Source organism: Euleptes europaea, chromosome 4, assembly GCF_029931775.1.
Source record: "Euleptes europaea isolate rEulEur1 chromosome 4, rEulEur1.hap1, whole genome shotgun sequence".
NCBI classification, from domain to species: Eukaryota; Metazoa; Chordata; class Lepidosauria; order Squamata; family Sphaerodactylidae; genus Euleptes; species Euleptes europaea.
Genome location: NC_079315.1, coordinates 10,702,268 through 10,723,496, shown reverse-complemented (window position 1 = coordinate 10,723,496; position 21,229 = coordinate 10,702,268). Strand labels below are relative to the sequence as shown.

The 21,229-nt window shown below is 48.9% G+C and overlaps 2 protein-coding genes across 2 annotated transcripts; one reads left to right on the top strand and one right to left on the bottom strand.

The window, feature by feature from the left end:
* Positions 1 to 3,606: 3,606 nt before the first annotated feature.
* On the bottom strand, positions 3,607 to 12,891 carry PHB2 (prohibitin 2). The gene is made up of 9 exons (XM_056848410.1): positions 12,764 to 12,891; positions 12,192 to 12,276; positions 11,426 to 11,505; positions 10,640 to 10,824; positions 10,241 to 10,370; positions 8,262 to 8,365; positions 7,949 to 8,026; positions 6,822 to 6,898; positions 3,607 to 3,640 (listed from the first exon to the last, which is right to left on the bottom strand). Exons 1-9 carry the CDS (start codon positions 12,888 to 12,890, stop codon positions 3,607 to 3,609), a joined length of 900 nt encoding a protein of 299 aa, XP_056704388.1. The 5' UTR covers position 12,891.
* Positions 12,892 to 14,859: 1,968 nt separating this feature from the next.
* EMG1 (EMG1 N1-specific pseudouridine methyltransferase) lies at positions 14,860 to 21,206 on the top strand. Its single transcript, XM_056848660.1, has 6 exons — positions 14,860 to 15,000; positions 17,219 to 17,320; positions 18,082 to 18,223; positions 19,854 to 19,912; positions 20,188 to 20,337; positions 20,938 to 21,206. Exons 1-6 carry the CDS (start codon positions 14,860 to 14,862, stop codon positions 21,049 to 21,051), a joined length of 708 nt encoding a protein of 235 aa, XP_056704638.1. The 3' UTR covers positions 21,052 to 21,206.
* Positions 21,207 to 21,229: the final 23 nt, after the last annotated feature.

The following is a 21,229-nucleotide window of genomic DNA, read 5'->3' as shown; positions in this document are numbered from 1 at the left end:
GTTTGTGGGGAGGGGAAGGGAAGGTGATTGTAAGCTGGTTTGAGTCTTCATTAAGTGGTAGAGAAAGTTGGCATATAAAAAAAACCCAACGTCATGTTAGACATTGCAACATCCTCATTTTTCTTTGCCTTTAGAGCTGAGCAAAACCCTTTGGGGACACCTTGTTTAAAACAGACCAGCGTCTCCAAGAGACAGAAAAATTGACTTTGGGCAGTGCCTATCTCAGACTATAGATTGATTGTTTTAAAACAGTGACCAGCCACTAGGGAATAGATCCCCTGCAGGATGTGTCTGAAAATCGTCTAGATAAGAGCACCATTGTTGGGCCCTGGTTCGAACTCCCAGTTCTTGCACGGGAAGTGATTCAGGAGTGGCCGGGAATCCTTTTCAAAGCCTTCCAAGGGAGAAGTCTCATGCAGATCAGCAATAATGCAAAAGCCTTTCAGACGTCTCTTCTTGAAGACTGGATCGCCTCCCCCCCTTTCCTGGCCATCTTTGCAGTCTCCAGGCCAATTAAAGAGCAGCAAAACCCTCCGCCCCCAGCCTCCTTGGGAGTAAAATGTTTCAATTATGCCCAGGAACACTGCCCTCTTGTGACAGATCGTCACATTGCATTATTCAGAATTGCTCACAAGTTGTCTAGGACGAAGCTTCTCAAACTATGGGTCATGACTCCATATAGGGTTGCGTAACTGAATGGGGGGGGGGGTTGCAAAAAATTTGGCAACAGTAAAAGGTTTCTGAACGTATTTTATATACCTGGGGTTGCATAAAAATCTCTTGGGCGAAAAGGGGTCGCGAGTGGAAAAAAGTTTAAGCCCTGGTCGATACCTGGTCAACCCCACATGGGGTCGAATAACAATGTGGGGATTGCAGGGGGAAAACTGGCAACTGTAAAAGGTTTCTGAATTGTTTTAAAATACATTTCTTTATGATTTATTATCAGTAAATATTCGATTTGTATACCGATTTAATATACCTGTATACCCAGGGTCGCGTAAAAATTTCTCGGGCCAAAAGGGGTCGCGAGAGGAAAAAGTTTAAGAAGCCCTGGTCTAGGACTGCAGAGGGTTGCCTGCGCTGTACCCTTCCCTTCCGGAGCTCAGGGGTAGCATACATAGGACTCTGCTCCTCAGACATAATCCCTGCGATGTAGGCTAAGCTAAATGTCACCACAAAGTCACCCAGCGATCTTCCATGGCTTGTGGGGGGGGATTCACACTCAGCTCTTAATACAACATCCTAACCAGTCCACCACACCAACAGCTGGCACACACTCATAATTTCCTGGCTTGCTGCATTTATGCAAGGGGGAAGACAACATATTATCACTTTTGATAATCTGCGTCCATTCACTCTTCATAGGAGCCAAGTCTTTACCGTACTATATTATTGTTTTAATTTATGCATTTTAACCTGTAGGAACAAAGTGGTCAACAATGGTATCAAATATTTATATTTTAATAAAACAAAAAGTGGCTAGCAGGAAGTCTGATGAGAGGGAGGGTATCTTGGCCATCTTCTGGGCATGGAGTAGGGGTCACTGGGTGTGTGTGGGGGAGGTAGTTGTGAATTTCCTGCATTGTGCAGGGGGTTGGACTAGATTACCCCTACCCTTACCTGTAACATTACTTCATCCCCAGACAAGCTCCCTTAGCGCAGGTACCCAGTGGCTTGTGAGACACCTGTGGCTCTTCTGAGCACATCCCCAATGTGGCACCCCTCCCCCCACATTCCATGAAAGTTGGCAAGGCCTTAGACAGAGGGCTTCTTCTACTCTCACACACTTATCGTTCAGGAGGCTATGCAAAAACACTTCAAACACACACACAAACCCTTACCTGGCCTTAAAAAAAAAAAAACCTGAAGTATTTGCTCTTCAATGGTAAGAATCCACTCAAGTCAACCTGGATATTTTCTTTTACCACCCCATACACATATTCTTTGCCCAGTTTCAGACCAAGCCAGGATTTCTTTGCAACCTAAGTGGGAGGCTCACAATGGCGCTCCCAACTGGCTCCCCTCTAGATCCCTGCATGTACAACGACCCAACTAAGCTAAACAGCCTGCAAAGTGCTTGCTCCCCACCCCCAGGTCAGTTTTCCAGTTTGCAGGCCTGCCATATGTCACCTGGCTCCTTTATAAACCCTCGAGGCAATGAAAGAAAGCAGAGAGCTGCTTGCAGGTAGACATTCTAAAACCAAGCAACGACCAAACTGCTGGTAGCCGCACGAGAACTGAAGCTGCACCCCTCTTTCCCACCATGAGATTCTTCCCATGACCAAGTTTTCAAAGGCCGCTTATGCATGGGAGTTTTACCCAAGGTTCATTGCTCGCCGGACCCTCACGTTCCTGTTGGGAATCTATGCACCAGAAGTCTCCCAAGCTCAAATCAAGTCCCCGCCCCTTGAAATACTGCTTGGTAATTGGCCTACTTTGTAGAGCTTACTGTGAGAGAAAATCCCCCCAAACCCAACTGCCACATGAAAAAGCATTTGAAGAATCAAAAAAACAGAGCAATCTGGGGGGGGGGGAATCCAAGCCCCGTTTTTAGAAAGCCTTTCTTCTGCTCAGAGATAACGCCCAGGAAGCAGGAAGCATTTGAATCCCCACCTCTTGACACGCTGCATTGTCATTGGCAGTGAGAGAAACCAAGCTTGTGTGTCCCGCATGTTACCTTATGCATGGGGATTTCAAGTGGGCTGAGCTCAGGGGAGAGAGAAGAATTGGGTTAACAGAGGAACGGGAAGTCCTGGGATTTGCAAGGGCTGGCAGCGAGGTCATCTCTAATGGAGGGAAAACTCATGCATATAACTCCAAAGAACAACTGTGATAGACAGGGGGTGAACGTAAGTGAAAGCACCCATTCATAAATGACCAGAGGACCATCTCATGCCAGGAGATCCATGACACCCTTTCCCCCCTCGGCAGGTGAACCTTCTTGTTAAAGACTGCAATCCCTGAGCAGCATTCAGCACCACACAACATCATTATCAGAAGTTTCGGACTGGAATTTATTTTTAGAAAGTTGTGAAATCAAACTCTGGGTAGAAACGGCGATCGCCGCGCTTTGCCAAAGCCCCGTGACCTGTCAAGTCCTGAGATGAGCCACCCTACGAGGGTGGTGGGTGAAGGGGCGGGGGAAAGAAAAGAAGATACTCATTGAAGAGAGAGACAGGCTATTCTATGACCCTAAGGCCTCTCACAAAGCCAGCAGGAAGAGGACAGCAATCATCTGATGATCATTAAAAAATAACAATAATCAGCCAACAGCCCGAGAAGAGGGAAATTCTGCAAATTCTCTGCTGCCCACCCCTTCCCGAGGGGATCCAAAGCTGTCCGAGAGAGCAAAGACTCAACATCATCGTGACGATGGATTCTCTCTAGCTGGTTCCTGCTGCCCACGGTTCTCAGAAACGGGAGCCCGGCTTGTTAGCGGTGACCTGGGCTAGCAAAAAGAAGTGACAATGATAATGGAAAGGCAGGCTTAGGCTAAGTGGAATCCTCGCAGTTGGGAGAGGAGATTGGGATGGGGGCTTCCAAGGCTGCCCACAAAGCCCGTCCCACCGGCCGTCTGGATGATTCCGGGAGGCCGCGGTTGCCTCTTCATTTCTTGCCTTGTTTGATCACGAGGCTGTCGCTGGAAGGGAAAAGAGAGGCGTCAGAGAGGGACGCAGGACTGGAACCAGGCCTGCCCAGTCAGTCCAAAGCAGAGCCAGAAGAACCAGGCACTGACGTCACCCGGCAGAACCCGCCCTTAAGCAGCGGCAAGGTGGTGCATTCTGTGCAAGGAATGATGCGAGTTAGACCCAGGAGGGAACGGAAGGATGCTGAAAAGCAGCCCAAGTCTCTACACCAGGACAGAAGAAGAGTTGGTTTTTATATGCTGACTTTCTCTACCTTTTTAAGGAGAATCAAACTGGCTTACAATCGCCTTCCCTTCCTCTCCCCATAACAGACACCTTGTGAGGTAGGTGGGACTGAGTTTGGAGAGAACTGTGACTAGCCCAAGGTCACCCAGCTGGCTTTGTGTGTAGGAGTGGGGAAACAAATCCAGTTCACCAGATTAGCCTCCACCGCTCATGTGGAGGAGCGGGGAATCAAACCCGGTTCTCCAGATCAGACTCCACTGCTCCAAACTACCATTCTTAACCACTACACCACGCTGGCTCTTTTCCTTTCCTTTTTCAAGCTCCCATGACCCAAAGGTCTTGAGCCGTAAATGGGGAGCCTTTATTTCTTTAAGGAAAATATGGTGGAGGGACACTTGGCCACCGCCAGTGTTGTTCTTGGATCTCCATCCACCAGCAAAAAGGGGACTATTTTATCTTTAGTTACGGTGGGGGGAAATTTGATTAAAATTGGGGCAATCCGTTGATCACGATAAGAATCGCACTGGGGGCATTCCAACACCATATGAAATAGTGTGCCAACTCTCTCCAGACCACACGGACACAATCTATCTGAAGAAGGTAAGTTATCGTTATCTTCCATTTAACACCGCTGAAGGAGCGGCGTTAGAATGAGCGAGAGTAAAAGCTCTGCAGTGACAAGGGACTGCAGGATACTCCTAACTTGGATGGCCAGTAGGAGCCACGGGAGCCTAGAAAACTGGCCACAGGGCGCCTGCAGGCAGCTCTTCCTCCTACAGGCGTGGCTGCCTGCAACTTCTGTCTCCTGCGCTCTGTTTAATCCCGCTAAGATTCAGATCAAGACAATGGAGAGAGGAGGGGTTTGGGGGGCTGCTTCTGTTGAGAGAGGCACCTGGCTGATCCCTCGGACCTGCTGAGACGATTGCTTCCAAAGTCCACCCTTCTCTTCTGCAGGCGGCTTTGCCGCTCTAGCTTCACCGCTCCCCTCCCCCGCTTGGTTCTTCATGTCACACTTCTCCAGCCTCACTGAAGTCCTCCGTGTTCCCATCCCTTCTAAATCCCCATGGTCATCTCACACTTTTCTAGCCTTTGCTTTCTCCCCATCTTTTGAGGGGTTCTTTACCCCTCTCTCTCCTGATTTCTCGACAGCCCAGCCTATGTTTTTGTCTCTTCCCTTGCCCTCTGTGTGCGAACCCCTTTCCTCTCTGACAGCCTTCCTTAGAGGCAAGGCCGAATCAGAACATTGGATTCTCAGAGTACAAATCCAGGGTCTCTTTCAGGGTGTCGCTTGGGAACCGCATGAAACGGGGAGTCATGCGACAAACCGGCTACCAGCCAAGGCAGTCCCTACCAAGGGAGGGCCTTGAAGCCAGTTCTTTGATTAATCCCTGCCCGAGGAAGAATGCAGCACCGAGAAAAGAAACCACTGCCAGCCACACTCCAGCTTTTCCTCCCTGTAGCTGCTGCCAAAACATGTTTGCATTCCTGCTCTTTGCACGCACCATCTAAAGGGAGGACTTGGAGTGTCAACACTGTTCCGGGCAAAGGGCACACAGATAAAGGATCTGCAACGGGGCCTGGTAACCAATTTGCTCGGGGGCTACAAATTCCCACCCCCCTGGCCAATTCCGGCCCCTGCGCAAGACGCGCGAGGGACAAGCCGACAAGCACAAAGTCCGACGGTCGCCAAGGACTGGGAAGGTGAGGAGTCCTCCCCAAACCTGTCAACAATGCACTCCTCTCGTCCACGCCCCCCGCCCCAATTGCTGCCTCTGCTCAACAAGCCCTGCTTCTGCGCCGCAACCTTGAAAAGCCGTCTGCGGCCTGCGGCAAAAACGCCTGTCAGGGATTACAGAGCCTGCCGTACAGGGGTGTAACTTCAACTCATGTTTCACATCCTTGCGAGGTAGTCTCAAGAAGCTTGTTGCTAAGGAAAGCTACACTGGAATATATTCTTTAACGGGAGAATTTGGCGGGGGGAAGCCTTGTGTGGGCAACATTCTTAGTTTTCTTTTCTGCAGACAGAATAGTTGATTTCAGAATTTACGGTATCAGCAGAATAGTGGATTTCAGAATTAATGGTGTCTGCAGAAAACAGAACACTGAAATTGGACTTTGTTTCCTGCCCCAGCAGCCCTTTTTCAGAGATCAAACTCCTGATTTGTCCTAAAGATGCCCCCCCACAAAGAACCACTGCGCTGGCTCTCGTACAAAAAGGCAGAAAATCGGGTTCTCCCGCCTTTCATCTTTCCCAAGATGAAAGGCTCCCATCTACTGTTCCACAACAGCCTCCAAACTTCAGCCTAATCCATCCGCCCCTCCAGCCCCCTGGTCCTGATTTGCACATCGCTACAAGTCTCCTGTAAACATTTTTCCCTTCCCCACAATTTGTTAAAGAATCAGGGGGAAAAACCCAACGTCTTACCTTCCTCTGCATCCAGAGAAGCATCAGGGGCGGGGAGGAGGAGAGAGAAACATGGAAGGTTAGAAAGTTCTGTGGACCCTTGACCTGCTTCTTTGCATGTATGAAGGCAACCCAGATCTGGCTCCCCAGTGATCTCAAATTCAGGCACTGTGCAGGGCCAATTTCTACATTCATCCCCGGCCTTTAGACCCCCCCTCCCTATATCGTATTTGGGACACAGAACTCAAAAGCACCCTTTGGGGATGATGAAGTAGAGTTGATTTTTATATGCCGACTTTCTCTACCACTTAAGGAAGAATCAAACTGGCTTACAATCACCTTCCCTTCCCATCCCCACAACAGTCACCCTGTGAGGTAGAAGAAGAGTTGGTTTTTAAATGCCGGCTTTCTCTACTACTTAAGGAAGAATCAAACCGGCTTACAATCGCCTTCCCTTCCCCTCCCCACAACAGACACCCTGTGAGGTAGGCGGGACTGAGAGAGCTCTAAGAGAGCTGTGACTGGCCCTTCTCAAACCACCTTACCTAGTAAAAGCCTCCTCCTGTAGATTCAGCACTAAGTTGTCAGCCGTGAGATAAACGCGGTTCTGGGAAGAAGCGATCTGCAAGAGAAGCAGGGGAGAGGTGGGAGCAGATGGCCATCAGAGGACAGCTTGCGACCAAACCTCTAGTCCACAGGTCAGCCAGCACTGAGAAGGGAGTCGAATCAGGTTTCTATAGAATGACAATTTGCACTAGACTACTGTTTTAACAAAGCTCAATGCCAAATCCTAAAACCAAAAAATCAACCCAAGGAGATCACAAACTCAGGAAGCAGTAGAGAAAACACCCAGAAAAACTTGGGAGTTCATAAGCTTGAACTGCACCTGAATCACAGAGTTGGAAGGGACCACCAGGGTCATCTAGTCCAACCCCCTGTACAATGCAGGAAATTCACAACTACCTCCCCCACCCCACACCCCCAGTGACGCCTTTCTTACATGCCCAGAAGATGGCTAAAAAAAACCTCCAGGATCCCTGGCCAATCTGGCCTAGAGGAAAACTGCTTCCTGACCGCAGAGTGGCGATCGGCATTTCCTTGGGCATGTAAGAAAGAGCCACGGAGGCAAAACACTGACGCAGCCCTTCCTGCCCTCCCTCTCATGATCTCCCTAAGGTCATAGAATAGCATTGCTGACAGATGGCTATCTAGCCTTTGCTTAAAAACCTCCGAAGGAGGAGAGAATGAATTCCTGGCGTTCATTCTGAATATGAACAATGTCCCAGCCTGGCTCCGTCATGGACTCCCTCCAAGCTAGGGCCATCAGCCTTCGAAATGCTCCAGCTCATTCTGCTTCTCTGCCCCCCCCTTTTTTCTTTCCATGTAAGCCTTTCCCGGACCGGTGGCACACCAGGGTCTGCGAGGGGCCATGGCCAGGTGCGGCACTTGGAAGGCACTGTGGGTCTGCTTTTACAGCAGGGGTCAGAGTCTCCCGGACCCCTGGCCAAGATGCACAGACCGAGGTCGGTCCGCCCGGGGCCCCTGAGCAAGGCCCCGAGGGCCAAGAGGAAGGGGCCGAGAGAAGCAGATCGTATTCGCCTTTGGCTCATCACCTGGCCCGGCACAGCAGTGGTACTGGGGTGTGCAGTAGCCCCACTTCCCCAAAACTCACCGTCTTGGAGATGTTCTGGGCAGCACGAATCTTGCGGAGCTTGATATACCCGGGGTTCTTGCCGAGGGCTTCCCCGAGGTACGGAACTAGTTAAGGCAATAGGCTCTCAAAGTTTTGGAGCTCAGACTCCCGACTCACGTTCTGCTATCTTCTGGGGTGGGGGGAACCAGCTTGAAAACCCATTGGTTAAACCTGCTCCCAAAAGCCCACAGTGCTCCAATGGGCATCGCTGCTGTCCCATTGCTGCTGGCAGGCGGAATCCCATTCGCCTCCCACCGCATCAGCCCGGCTGCGCACAACGAGGCAAGGATATCATCTTGGCAGCCGTGGCTTCCCCCTCGGCCTGAACAATCTTGTGTCTCTGCTCCTGCTTGGCCTTCTCCACTAGAAACTGGGCCCGCTGTGCTTCTTGCTGAGCTGCGGAAGAGAAGCCAAGAGCACCCATGAGCCTGGGAATCAAACACAGCCCTCGGAAGGATCCTTTCCTCTGTACCAGCTACTTTCAAGGATCCTGGGGGGCACGACGACCCAACTAACCCTAGGTGTACTCCCTCAGGAATAAATCTATTATGTTCAGCAGGCCATGCTTCTGCTTATCTCAACCTTATGGTGTATTCCTAAAGAAGGTAGAAAAGAGCAGGAGTCCAGTAGAACCTTAAAGACTAACAAAATTACTGGCAGGGTATGAGCTTTCGTAAGCCACAGCTCACTTCTTTAGATACAGCTAGAATGTGATTCCATCTAACCTTAAGTAGGGAAGAGTGAATTCACACACCCAATGGCAATAACATGCAAATGTAAATATCAGGTAAATTACATTTGCAGGCGTGATTGGGTTAGGTATGATATGCAGAGAGGTGGGAGATGTGGAGAAATCAGCACTGGTAATGAGACATAAATCCCAGGTTTCTATTCCATCTAGGAGATCACAATGGGTAGCCTAGTTAGTCTGTCAATAGCAACAGAAAAGGGCAAGAGTCCAGTAGCACCTTAAAGACTAACAAAATTTCTGGCAGAGTGTGAGCTTTTGTAAGTTAAAGCTCACTTCTTCAGATACAGCTAGAATGTGATTCCATCAATTCTTAAGTAGAGTGAATCAGACACACAATGGCAATATAAATGACAAAAGTAAGTAAATGACATTAGCAGGCATGATTGGATTAGGTGTGATATGCAGAGGGGTAGTAGGCGTGGAGAAATCAGCACTGGTAATGAGACAGGAATCCCAGATCTCTATTAAGTCCAGGAGAATGAATAATCTTGAGCTTCATTATTAGTTGTAATTAGCTGTAATTCTCTCTTTCTAATCTCCCTTTGAAATCCCTTTGTAAGAGAACTGCTACTCTTAAATCAGCAACTGAATGTCCTGGAAGGTTAAAATTTTCCCCCCACTGGTTTTTGATGTCAGACTTATGTACATTATGTCCATATGTTCCTAAAGAAAGTTACGCTCTTGTATGCTAATTGATTACAAAGGACTTAGAAGGGTGTAATTCTATTTAGGATTGTCCTACCAGTGCCCTCATTTTATGCTGCCACTGCTAGGGAAGGGAAGAGAATTCTAACCTAGTTCTCACCAACATATTAAACCAGAGTCTGAACTGTAAGTAAAAGTTCAAAAGAAGGGGGGGGGGGAAGGATCACTGATCTGGAGATTAGCATTTGAATCTGTCCTATACTGAATCAGACAACTGGTTCATCATTGTCTACTTAAGACTGGCAGCAGCTCTCCAGGGACTCAGACAGAGGTCTTTCACAGCATCCATTACCTGATCCTCTCAACTGGAGATGCAGGGATTGAAGCTGTGACCTTCTGCATGTGAAACAGAAGCTTTTCCACTGGCACAGCTCTCCCTGGTTTCAGACAGGTGGGTTCAGACACTAGTTTGCCTCTGCAGTGAGGCCACCATGACACACCGGTGGCAAACAGAAAAAGAAGAGTTGGTTTTTATACCCCGCTTTTCTCTACCTTTAAGGAGTCTCAAAGCAGCTTACAATCCCCTTCCCTTCCCACAACAACCTTATGAGGTAGGTGGGGCTGAGAGAGTTCGGAGAGGCAAACACTAGGTCAGAGGCAAACTGGTGCAGTGAGGCCATCATGACACACCAGTGGCAAACAGCAGCATCCAGGCAACAGTGTGGCCTCTGCCAATAGAGGCACTTCAAAACAGCTCCTGGTCATTTGGTGACCTTAGAACGAAATCATCACCCTCCTGGCCAAAGACAGACAGCTGGTGAGGGCTCCTGAAGAACTGCCTCCCCCACTTTCCGGGAAGTTTAGCATTGACTCACCCACTTGCTTGGCCTCCACCGCCGCCGTGTACTCCCGGCTGAAGCTCAGCTCCGTGATGGCCACGTCATCGAGAATGAGGCTGAAGTCTTTGGCCCGTTCCGTGAGCTCCCGCCGGATGAGCAGAGACACCTGCAGCAACAAGGCCAAAACAGACCCGCATCACTTTTGGTCCCCGTCAGCAGTGCCGGGTTTGCCGCACCTTCCAGCTCACAGCCGGTGACAAACTCACGATTTCCAAGGAGCTCAGAAAGCGCGCTCGATGCTCGACGACCAAAACCATCAAAGTAGAGGGAAGCGTGCAGAGTGATCTGCAGACTTGGCAACCATCACTGGTGGATGTCGCCCAGCCTTCCAGGAGGAATCTATTAAACCCACCAGGGAGAGAGAAGGGAACACACCTGAGCACGCTGGGTAATGAGCTGCGAGGCGTTGAACTTCGCCACCACGCTTTTGAGCACTTCGTTGACGATGGACGGCAGGACTCTTTCTTCGTAGTCGAGACCAAGGCGCTGGTACAAGGTGGGCAGCTCCATGGCGTTGGGGCGTGTCAGGACCCGCAAGGAGATGTTCACCATCTGCAGATCTAGAGGGAGAAGACCGTCGGCCGTGGTCCCGGGAAGCCAGTCTGCTTACCCCCTGCACTGCTGTAGCCCCTTCCCCATATAGGACCCCACGGGCAGACTTCTCTCGCATGCACACCCTGGCCAAAGAACATAAGAAAAGCCCTGCTGGATCAGACCAAGGCCCATCAAGTCCAGCAGTTTGTTCACACAGTGGCCAACCAGGTGCCTCTAGGAAGCCCACAAACAAGACTGCAGCAGCATTATCCTGCTTGTGTTCCACAGCACTCAATATAATTATATATAATTATAGTAAGAACATCAGAAAAGCCCTGCTGGATCAGACCAAGGCCCATCAAGTCCAGCAGTTTGTTCACACAGTGGGCAACCAGGAGCCTCTAGGAAGCCCACAAGCAAGATGTCTGCAGCAGCATTATCCCGCCTGTGTTTCACAGCACCTAATATAATGGGAATGCTCCTCTGATCCTGGAGAGAATAGGTATGCATCATGGCTAGTATCCGTTTTTACTAGTAGCCATGAATTGCTCTATCGTCTATGAAAGTGTGTTCCATGAAAGAATGACAGAAGGATGCAGAAGACCGCGTATGTCGTTCCGTCCTCACCTTTGGAACCTGTTGGTGAGGAAATTTTGCGGGGCCGAGCTCGAATGTCATAAATTATTGGGTACTGAAACCATGGAATTCTAAAGGGGGGGGGGAAATAAAAGAGCAAATTATGTCAATATAAGAATTCCGATGCCCCCCCCCAATCACACAGACCTGTGAAAAAAGAACATTTTATAACTGAAGAAACAAATACTGACTTCTCTCATTACTTGGTATGGATCAGAAACATATACTGCCTGACCAAACACTGTAATTTCCATTGCACTTGAACACATGAAGCTGGCTTATACTGAAAGACCCTTGCTCTATCAAAGTCACTCCTGTCTACTCAAACTGGCAGTAGCACTCCAAGCTCTCAGGCAGAGGCCTTTCCCATCACTTACTACCTAGCTCTTTTAACTGGAGATGTTGGGGATTGAGCCTGGGACCAAGCAGATGGTCTACCACTGCAACACAGCCCCTCCCCCACTTGCTTCTTGTCCGCCCCAATACACTAAAGCAACAATAAGTAATTGTTGGTGTTTCAGGGCTCCCTTTCTCACAAGCAGTTCTCTACCTGAGCTTTCAGATCACAACTATCAGCAGAAACAGATAACTTTATCATAATGAAAAGCTCTTCTTAATAAATGAACAGTGAAAATAATTTCGGCGTAAATAAATCAAGCTTGCTTCTTTTAGAAAAAAGTCTCTGCTAAAAAAATACTGGGATCGAATGACAAATTCGAAGCATTCTTCTTGTGAGAAAGCACTCCTTGCCAGACACCTGAAATGCAGTCCCTCGGCAAGAACAGTGTCCAGCTGAACTCCTCCAATGCGGTTGAAGAATATCGCTCTTTGGCCACCATCAACTATGGAAAAGAGAGATTAAAAAGTAGTTAGAAGTTATCGCTTAGTGGCGCGCAGGAGGAGAGGAGAAAACAAAATGGTTTAGAACAGGGGTGTTAAACATAAGGACTGGGGCCCGGATTCGGCCCCCTTGAGAGCTCTTATCCGGCCCGCAAGCCAGCCACCCCCCATCCCAATCTTGGCTGGCGAGCACAATGGAGGCTCACCAGCTGAGGCATCCCCCCCACCCCCAAGGTGTCAATTATCAAAGACTGTAAAATAAAATACTGAAAAAGTGTTACTGTTTTAAACATGTTTGTATTTTAAGTAAAAAAAAACGTAAAAATTAATATAATTAATTGGCTTTGCCTGTGTCTTCTATAAAGATTGCACCTCTGGTACTTGGCATTAAATTTCATGGTACACATGGCCCGGCCAAGTGACATTTATGTCATATTCGGCCCACATAACAAATGAGTTTGACACCCCTGGTTTAGAACCAAGACTCACCAGTGAAGACAGATTCCCGGACACCGTAAGCTGCCACTCCAGCACCCAACAGCAGTTTCAGGGCTGTGCCCATCCCGCGAGGGCCGGCAGGCAAGCGCCCAGCAAAGTCCTTCAGGCTCTGAGCCATGGCGACCTTGAGGTGGAGACAGGGCCACAGAATGAACACCCGAAGTCCTGCAACCCCACATATTGCTGCCCATTCATAAACACTCAACTAGAATTGCCAACTAGTTTTTTCATTCTCCCGTTGCCAGGAAAGGAGGAAATAAAGGCCGGAAGTTGGGTTGGGAATGGGGCGTTGCCATTAACACACGTGCATGAAAAATCCTTTTGATACGATTTCTCTGCACTTGGGAGTTGTGTGCCTTTCAGAACAGCAACAAGAGGAACACTGACTTGACTACAATGAATTTTTAGCTTCTATCTTTTAAAAATTGCATTGTGTTTTAGAACAACACAGAAACCAAGTCTCAGCAAGCAGAGGCATTTTGTACAGGCTCAGAAACACCCCAAAATGAAAACCATATAATAACAGATTTAACATGGTTTTTCCTTTGGGATTGTCCTTTGGATCCACACAGACTTTAAGGAATCTCGCACGGTGCACGCACTCAGAAATTATGTCATACTTGGGGGGGGGTGGCGGTGAAAGGGCTTTTAGGAGTGTTTTCTTCCTTGAGTTAACCTCTGAAGATCCTCCAGACGTAAGAAAAGCCCTGCTGGATCAGACCAAGGTCCATCAAGTCCAGCAGTCTGTTCGCACAGCAGCCAACCAGGGGTCTCTAGGAAGCCCCCAAGCAAGGCGACAGCAGCAGCATTGTCCTGCCTGTGTTCCACAGCACCTAATATAATTATATATAATAATTATATATAATAATTATATATAATAATAATTATATTAAGAACATAAGAAAAGCCCTGCTGGATCAGACCAAGGCCCATCAAGTCCAGCAGTCTGTTCACCCAGTGGCCAACCAGGTGCCTCCAGGAAGACCACAAGCAAGACGACTGCAGCAGCGTTATCCTGCCTGTGTTTCACAGCACCTAATATGCTCCTGTGATCCTGGAGGGGATATGCATGCATCATGACTACTATCCATTTTTACTAGTAGCCATGGATAGCCCTCTCCTCCATGAGCATGTCCACTCCCCTCTTCAAGCCTTCCAAGTTGGCAGCCACCACCACATCCTGGGGCAGGGAGTTCCACCCCGGAATATTTTTCCAGCTTAAAAAACAGGATTCCAGACTTTGGCGGGAAATAAGTCCGCCACACCCCCACCCCCACCCAATTTTAAAACATAGGAACCCAGGCCATGGCGGGAAAGAGGCCCCCTCCATCGCGTCCGCCACACTAGGCTTAAAAGAGACGCCTTTACTCGAGAGGAGTCCTGCTGAACCGAGGACGGCTTACACCTGCGGGACCAGGCTTAGGTGTGGACCTCCCCAAGTCTCCCCCCTCCTCCCCTGAACAACAGCCCCGCAAAAGCCTCCGCCCTACAAGCGCCGCAACCCCCCTCACCTCCCCACCACGCCGCTCCTCCAGAGAGAGAAGGACACCGGAAGTGACGGCGATGTAAGCGCCTTAGCTGGAGGGCGGGTCGCGCCGGAAGTGGCTCTGCCCGCTTGCAAGATGGCGTCCGGACGTGAAGCCGTTATTTCTGAAGCAGACGGGGATGGTTTTAAGATCCATGTCCCGCCCCCCCCCCGCCCATTGTCGGCCTTTTAAAACGCCAAGGTCGACTGGAAAAGGAGCCAAGCCTCCGGGTGCAGATACGGTGGCCATCAGGTGTCAAATCAAACCTGACAGAACTTCCGGCGTCCGACCGGAAATGCTTTTTAAAAAATCCAATCGAAAATGCGCAGAGCGTTCACCATAGAGACTCCATAGCCTAGAACGGCGCGTTGGAAAAAAAATACAGTCTCAGGTTTATTTCTATTTCACGCGTGCCGTGGCGCGCTTTACGGCTGTCTCTTTCTGTGGCGAGCCTTTAATGTTGATATTCCATGACGCTAAGGGCGGAAGGAGTTGTGGAACCGGAAGTGAGCGGGTCTTGACGGCCGCCGGGAGAAGCGTGAGGATCGGTCGGGGTTCGAGATGGCGGCCCCCGCGAGGAAGCGGCCCCGGGCGGCCGGGGAAGAGGCGGCCGAGCCCAAAGGCGGCGCGGGCCTTCGCCGGGCGGGGGGGAAGCGGCGACTGGTGGTGATCCTGGAGGGCGCGTCGCTGGAGACGGTGAAGGTGCGGGGAGAGAAAGAGCTTAAGGTCATAAGGAAAGCCCTGCTGGATCAGACCAGGGCCCATCCAGTCCAGCAGTCTGTTCCCACAGGGGCTAACCAGGGGCCTCCAGGAAGCCCCCAAACAAGAGGGCTGCAGCAGCACCATCCTGCCTGTGCTCCACGGCACCTAATATAATTCTATATAATATAATTATAGTAAGAACATAAGAAAAGCCCTGCTGGATCAGACCCAGGCCCATCCAGTCCAGCAGTCTGTTCCCACAGGGGCCAACCAGGGGCCTCCAGGAAGCCCACAAACAAGACGAGTGCAGCAGCGTTGTCCTGCCTGTGTTCCACAGCACTTAATATAATTCTATATAATATAATTATAGTAAGAACATAAGAAAAGCCCTGCTGGATCAGACCAAGGCCCATCCAGTCCAGCAGTCTGTTCACCCAGTGGCCGACCAGGGGCCTCCAGGAAGCCCACAAACAAGACGACCGCAGCAGCATTATCCTGCCTGTCTTCCACGGCACCTAATATAATTATATATGATATAATTACAATAAGAGCATAAGAAAAGCCTTGCAGGATCAGACCCAGGCCCATCCAGTCCTGCAATCTGTTCACCCAGTGGCCGACCAGGGGCCTCCAGGAAGCCCACAAACAAGACAACCGCAGCAGCATTATCCTGCCTATCTTCCACGGCACCTAATATAATTATATATGATATAATTACAATAAGAGCATAAGAAAAGCCTTGCAGGATCAGACCAAGGCCCATCAAGGCCAACGGTCTTCACACAGTGGCCAACCAGGGGCCTCCAGGAAGCCCACAAACAAGACGACTGCAGCAGCACCATCCCGCCTGTGCTCCACGGTACCGCATATAATAGGCATACTCCTCTGATCCTGGAGATAATAGGTATGCTATTATCCATGGCTAGTAGTCTAAATGGATACTAATCATGAAGCATTCCTATTCTCTCTGGGATCAGAGGAGCACGCCTGTTATATTAGGTGCTGTGGAACACAGGCAGGATGGCGCTGCTGCAGTCGTCTTGTTAGGGGGCTTCCTAGAGGCACCTAGTTGGCCATTGTGCTAACAGACTGCTGGACTTGATGGGCCTTGGTCTGATCCAGCATGGCTTTTCTTATATTCTTATTATAATTATACGTTTTTATATTAGGTGCTGTGGAACACAGGCAGGATAATGCTGCTGCAGTCATCTTGCTTGTGGGCTTCCTAGAAGCACCTGGTTGGCCACTATGTGAACCAGACTGCTGGACTTGATGGGCCTTGGTCTGATCCAGCAGGTCCTTTCTTATGTTCTTATGATAATTGTATTATATATAATTATATTAGGTGCTGTGGAACACAGATAGGATAATGCTGCTGCAGTCATCTTGTTTGTGGGCTTCTTAGAGGCACCTGGTTGGCCACTGTGGACTTGATGGACCTTGATCCGATCCAGCAGGGCCTTTCTTATGTTTTTATTATAATTGTGTTACATATAATTATGTTAGGTGCTGTGAAACTCAGGCAGGATAATGCTGCTGCAGTCGTCTTGTCTGTGGGCTTCCTAGAGGCACCTGGTTGGCCGCTGTGTGAACAGACTGCTGGACTTGATGATCCAGCAGGACTTTTCTTATGTTATTATCATCTAAAGCCGTACTGGTAAAGTGCAGCCTGAGGCTGTTGCCCCCTTTCCTTTGCTACTTGTGTGTAGACCAAACGCTTCTGAAGGCTGTTTTAAAGGCCTGTACAGATTTGAAAAGAAGGTTAGCAGGTCCACAGATAGTCCTTAGCCAGAGCAGCCTACACAGAACCTCTACAGTGCACTTTAGCCCATCTTTCTTTTAAGGAACATAGGCTGTGGAACATGGGCTTCCCTTTCGTGTTCACACAGCCCTATGAGAGAAAGTGAGGCTGAGTGACCATCCTGCAATACTGAGGGTTTGAACCTGGGTCGTCCAGAGTCCTCAGGTGCTGCACAGCTGTCTCTTGGATCAGAGGAGAGGCCAACCATTGAAGTCATGATCGCTAAGAGCACCCTCTGTGCCCTGAAGTGATACACATCTGAATTCCTGGTGGCGTGGCTAGGCAGCCCCAAAGGGGAGGTGCTTTGCCTTCCTGGCCTGCTTGTGAGCTTCTGAAACCCCCGGCCCCTACTGGAGGTCAAGTGCTGGATTAGATTTAACATTTGTGATAGTGTTTCCCTTCTTATCGTAATTCCAGGTTGGGAAAACGTATGAATTACTGAACTGCGACAAGCATAAATCGGTGCTGCTTCGGAACGGCCGGGACCCAGGAAGTGTTCGACCAGACATCACCCATCAAGTATGTGCTTAGCGTATAATGAAAGGAGTTGGGTTGCTTACAGACCGTGAGTCTAGCCCTCACGGTGTCCGGATTGTTAAAGTAGTAGCTGGGAAACTGTTCTATGGGAATTTAGTCACAAAAAATAGCACTGGTAATTCTGCTGAATTACAACTAACAATGAAGCTCAAGACTATGCATTCTCTGGGACTTAATAGAGATCTGGGATTCCAGTCTCATTACCAATGCTGATTTCTCCACACTTACTACCTCTCTGCATATCATACCTAATCCAACCCCACCTGCTTATGTCATTTACTTGCTTTTGACATTTTACATTGCCATTGTGTATCTAATTCACTCGTCTCTACTTAAGGATAGGTGGAATCACATTCTAGCTGTATCTGAAGAAGTGAGCTGTGGCTCACGAAAGCTCCTACCCTGCCAGAAATTTTGTTAGTCTTTAAGGTGCTAATGGACTCTTGCTCTTTTCTGAAGAAGTGAGCTGTGACTCACGAAAGCTGATATCCTGCCAGAAAGTTAGTCTTTAAGGTGCTACTGGACTCTTGCTCTTTTCTGCCACTGGTAATTCTATTTGTCTTGAATCCAAGACATTCCTAAATGCTCATGGCCTTTGCTGTTTTTATTGGGGGTGCTTAGCACCATGGTTTCTCCCAGATGCTGCCATTTCACACCCTGGGCTACGTTCAAACCTTCTGTCCAGTTTTACTTCTGCGTTTCCTTTTTTGGCAGCTGAATCTCGTTTGCCTCTTTCTCTCCAGAGCCTCCTGATGCTCATGGACAGTCCCCTGAATCGGGCCGGTCTCCTCCAGGTTTATATCCACACAGAGAAGAATGTCCTAATCGAAGTCAACCCTCAGACAAGAATCCCTCGGACTTTTGATCGTTTCTGTGGCCTTATGGGTAAGAGGGCTGAAACCCAAGCCTCCTTTTCGCTAAATAAAACGTCATGACTGGGAGAGAAAAGGAGGGATGGTCTAGGCCAGCAAATCCAGTCTACAGAGTTCTGTATGTTCTTTGGTCATTCTTGACATAGCTGTTCTTTTCTTATAGATGGGGTTGTGGCGCACTGAACCAGTAGCGTCTCCCATATTGTACCTCCTCTGGTTTGTTCGCTGACCCCTTATCTCAGGCCTGCTGGTGCAGATCATTATGCAAACTACAGGACTTGGAGGGGCTGAAGCTGCATTGCACCTGGGCGCTGTGCAGCGACTGAAAAAGGCGCACGTGTTTTCCAGATTATGACCACAACCTTGTTCAGAGCAACCAAAATGATCAGTGGACTAGAGCAACTGCCCTATGAGGAGTAGTTAGGGCTGTTTAGCTTAGAAAGAAGGCGGTTAAGGGGAGACATGAAAGAGATCTATTAAAATTATGCATGATGAGGACAGGGAGAAGCTTTTCTCCCTCATAATACTAGGACGTGGGGTCATCTGCTGAAGCTGGGGGGTGAGAGATTCAAAACAGATAAAAGGAAGTATTTCTTCACACAACGCATAGTTAAACTGTGGGACATCCTGCCCCAGGAGGTGGTGATGGTTGCCAACTTGGAAGGGTTGAAGAGGGGAGTGGACATGCTCATGGAGGAGAGGAGTATTCATGGCTACAAGTAAAAATTGATACTAGTCATGATGCAAAGCTATTCTCTCCAGGATCAGAGGAGCATGCCTATTATATTAGGTGCTGTGGAACACAGGCAGGGCAATGCTACTGCAGTTGCCTTTTTTGTGGGCTTCCTAGAGGCACCTGGTTGGCCACTGTGTGAACAGACTGCTGGACTTGATGGTCCTTGGTCTGATCCAGCATGGCCTTTCTTAATATTCTTATGTAATGTCAGTGAACCTCTGGCACATCACAGAATACTTAAAAAAACCCTTCTGCTGAAAAAGGAAAAGCATCAACAACAGACAACAGATAAGCAGTAACATTTCAGCGAGGGAAGCTAGGCTTCGACTGGGAGGAGAAGACAGGTATTGAGCTAAGAAATAGGAAACTGAAATAGGCTGGAGAGGGGAAAACCTACTAGAGGGCCCTAGATAAGGGGAGCCGAGAGACTTGATTTGAAGAAACAAGCTGCGTTTTTGACTGGAGCTCTCCAGTGAATCAGTATAACTCGGTGGAGTTTCTAGTGCACGCGGCTTTGAAGGGCTGCTCATTGGTAATGCGCAGCTTCCAACTACACCACCCTGTCAGACTGCAGAGGCTGGAGGCAACAGGGTGCTACCTGTCCCCGAGTACTGCCTTTCATTCAACTTTAAGCAATCATACCATTACTGGTATATGAACTGTTTGGGGCTTTTCTAAATGGAGGCCTGGCACTGCTAGAATGGCCAGTGATTTAACAGGGCATAGGTCTGCCTGGCGAGTTCAGTTTCATTCTTCAGTGTAGGCCAGTTCTTAAAGCAAAGTTCCAAGTATTCACTGATCAGAAACCAGCAGGGTAAAGATCTCTCTGGTCTGCTGTCTTGATGCATCCCTTTGAGTAACTCAGATCTAAAGTATCTTCTCTCCATGTCTCTCTCTCTCTCGTTAGTTCAACTACTGCATAAATTCAGTGTAAGAGCTGCTGATGGGCCTCAGAAGCTGTTAAAGGTAATGCTACCGCTAGTACATAGAATGATTGGTTTTGTTTCTACTTCACCACTTTGGGGTCATGAAGCAATTTTCCTCCAGGCCAGATTGGCCAGGGATCCTGGAGGGTTTCCTCCCCATCTTCTGGGCATGGAATAGGGTGTGGGGAGAGGTAGTGGGGGAGAGGTAGTTGTGAATTTCCTGCATTGTGCAGGTGGTTGGACTAGATGACCCTGGTGGTCCCTTCCAACTCTATGACTTGCTTCTAAGCTAATCCTGTATTTTCTTTTCTGTAGGTGATTAAGAATCCAGTGTCTGATCATCTTCCTGTGGGCTGCATGAAGTTAGGCACATCTTTCTCTGCTCCTACTGTGACAGATGTTCGTGACCTGGTCCCTCCCACAGATCCCATGGCCATCGTTGTGGGAGCTTTTGCCCACGGCTCGGTAAGGAGCACATATGCCCACTGGGTCTGTTTGTTGGGAGGCAATTACTGTTACCATGTGGGCTTGACCCCGGGCACTTTCCCCAGTGACATCTCACAGTGTCTGACCTTTCGTAAGAACATAAGAATGGCCCTGCTGGATCAAACCAAGGCCCATCAAGTCCAGCAGCCTGTGCACACGGTGGCCATCCAGGGGCCTCCAGGAAGCCCACAAGCAAAACTGCAGCAGCATTATCCTGCCTGTGTTCGAAAGCATCTAATAGGCATGCTCCTCTGATCCTGGAGAGAATAGGTGCGCGTTATGACTAGTATCCATTTTTACTAGTAGTAAGACTACTACTTGTAAGATAGGCAAATACAGGCTTGCTTTACAGGGCTTATGCTTGGGTTGAGTGGCTGTGACTTTTTTACTGAAAGTATTTTTCCACTAGCAGTCATGCTACCTGGTCGGAGTGTGGGTGTAGAAAAAAAAGGCACTTGTTTCATGGTGTAGATGACAATCCTTCTAGAATCAGATTGGTGAAGAATTGAGTATCACAATAGCAAACCACTTTCCCTAGAAGGCACTGGTGGTAGATGACAGCGTTTTTTCTTTTCCCAGATGAACGTGGACTACACAGAGAAGACCATCTCAATCAGCAACTATCCACTCTCTGCTGCCTTGACTTGCGCTAAGATCACCACCGCTTTCGAGGAGATGTGGGGAGTGGTGTGAACTCTCACTCGTGTGGCTTTTGTGCCGTCGAACTCAGTGTGATAACTCCAGGTTGTGGAGTTAGAGTGTGTTGCAGGGTTCTACCTGTTGCATCCCCTCCCTGTGGGAGTTCAGATAGTCTTTTATGTTTTGTGGCAAATAAACATTTGAGATTGGTAGGAATCCAACTTCTTGAGCA

Bases quoted from the DNA above. Each gene is read 5' to 3' on its own strand.
- PHB2 (XM_056848410.1), bottom strand. From the start codon at position 12,890: ATGGCTCAGAGCCTGAAGGACTTTGCTGGGCGCTTGCCTGCCGGCCCT. The intron at 12,277-12,763 runs GTGAGTCTTGGT...TCTTTTCCATAG, and splicing joins CCGGGAATCTGTCTTCACTG to TTGATGGTGGCCAAAGAGCG. The intron at 11,506-12,191 runs GTGTCTGGCAAG...CCCCCCCTTTAG, and splicing joins GCCGAGGGACTGCATTTCAG to AATTCCATGGTTTCAGTACC.
- EMG1 (XM_056848660.1), top strand. From the start codon at position 14,860: ATGGCGGCCCCCGCGAGGAAGCGGCCCCGGGCGGCCGGGGAAGAGGCG. The intron at 15,001-17,218 runs GTGCGGGGAGAG...TCGTAATTCCAG, and splicing joins CGTCGCTGGAGACGGTGAAG to GTTGGGAAAACGTATGAATT. The intron at 18,224-19,853 runs GTAAGAGGGCTG...CTCTCTCGTTAG, and splicing joins TCGTTTCTGTGGCCTTATGG to TTCAACTACTGCATAAATTC.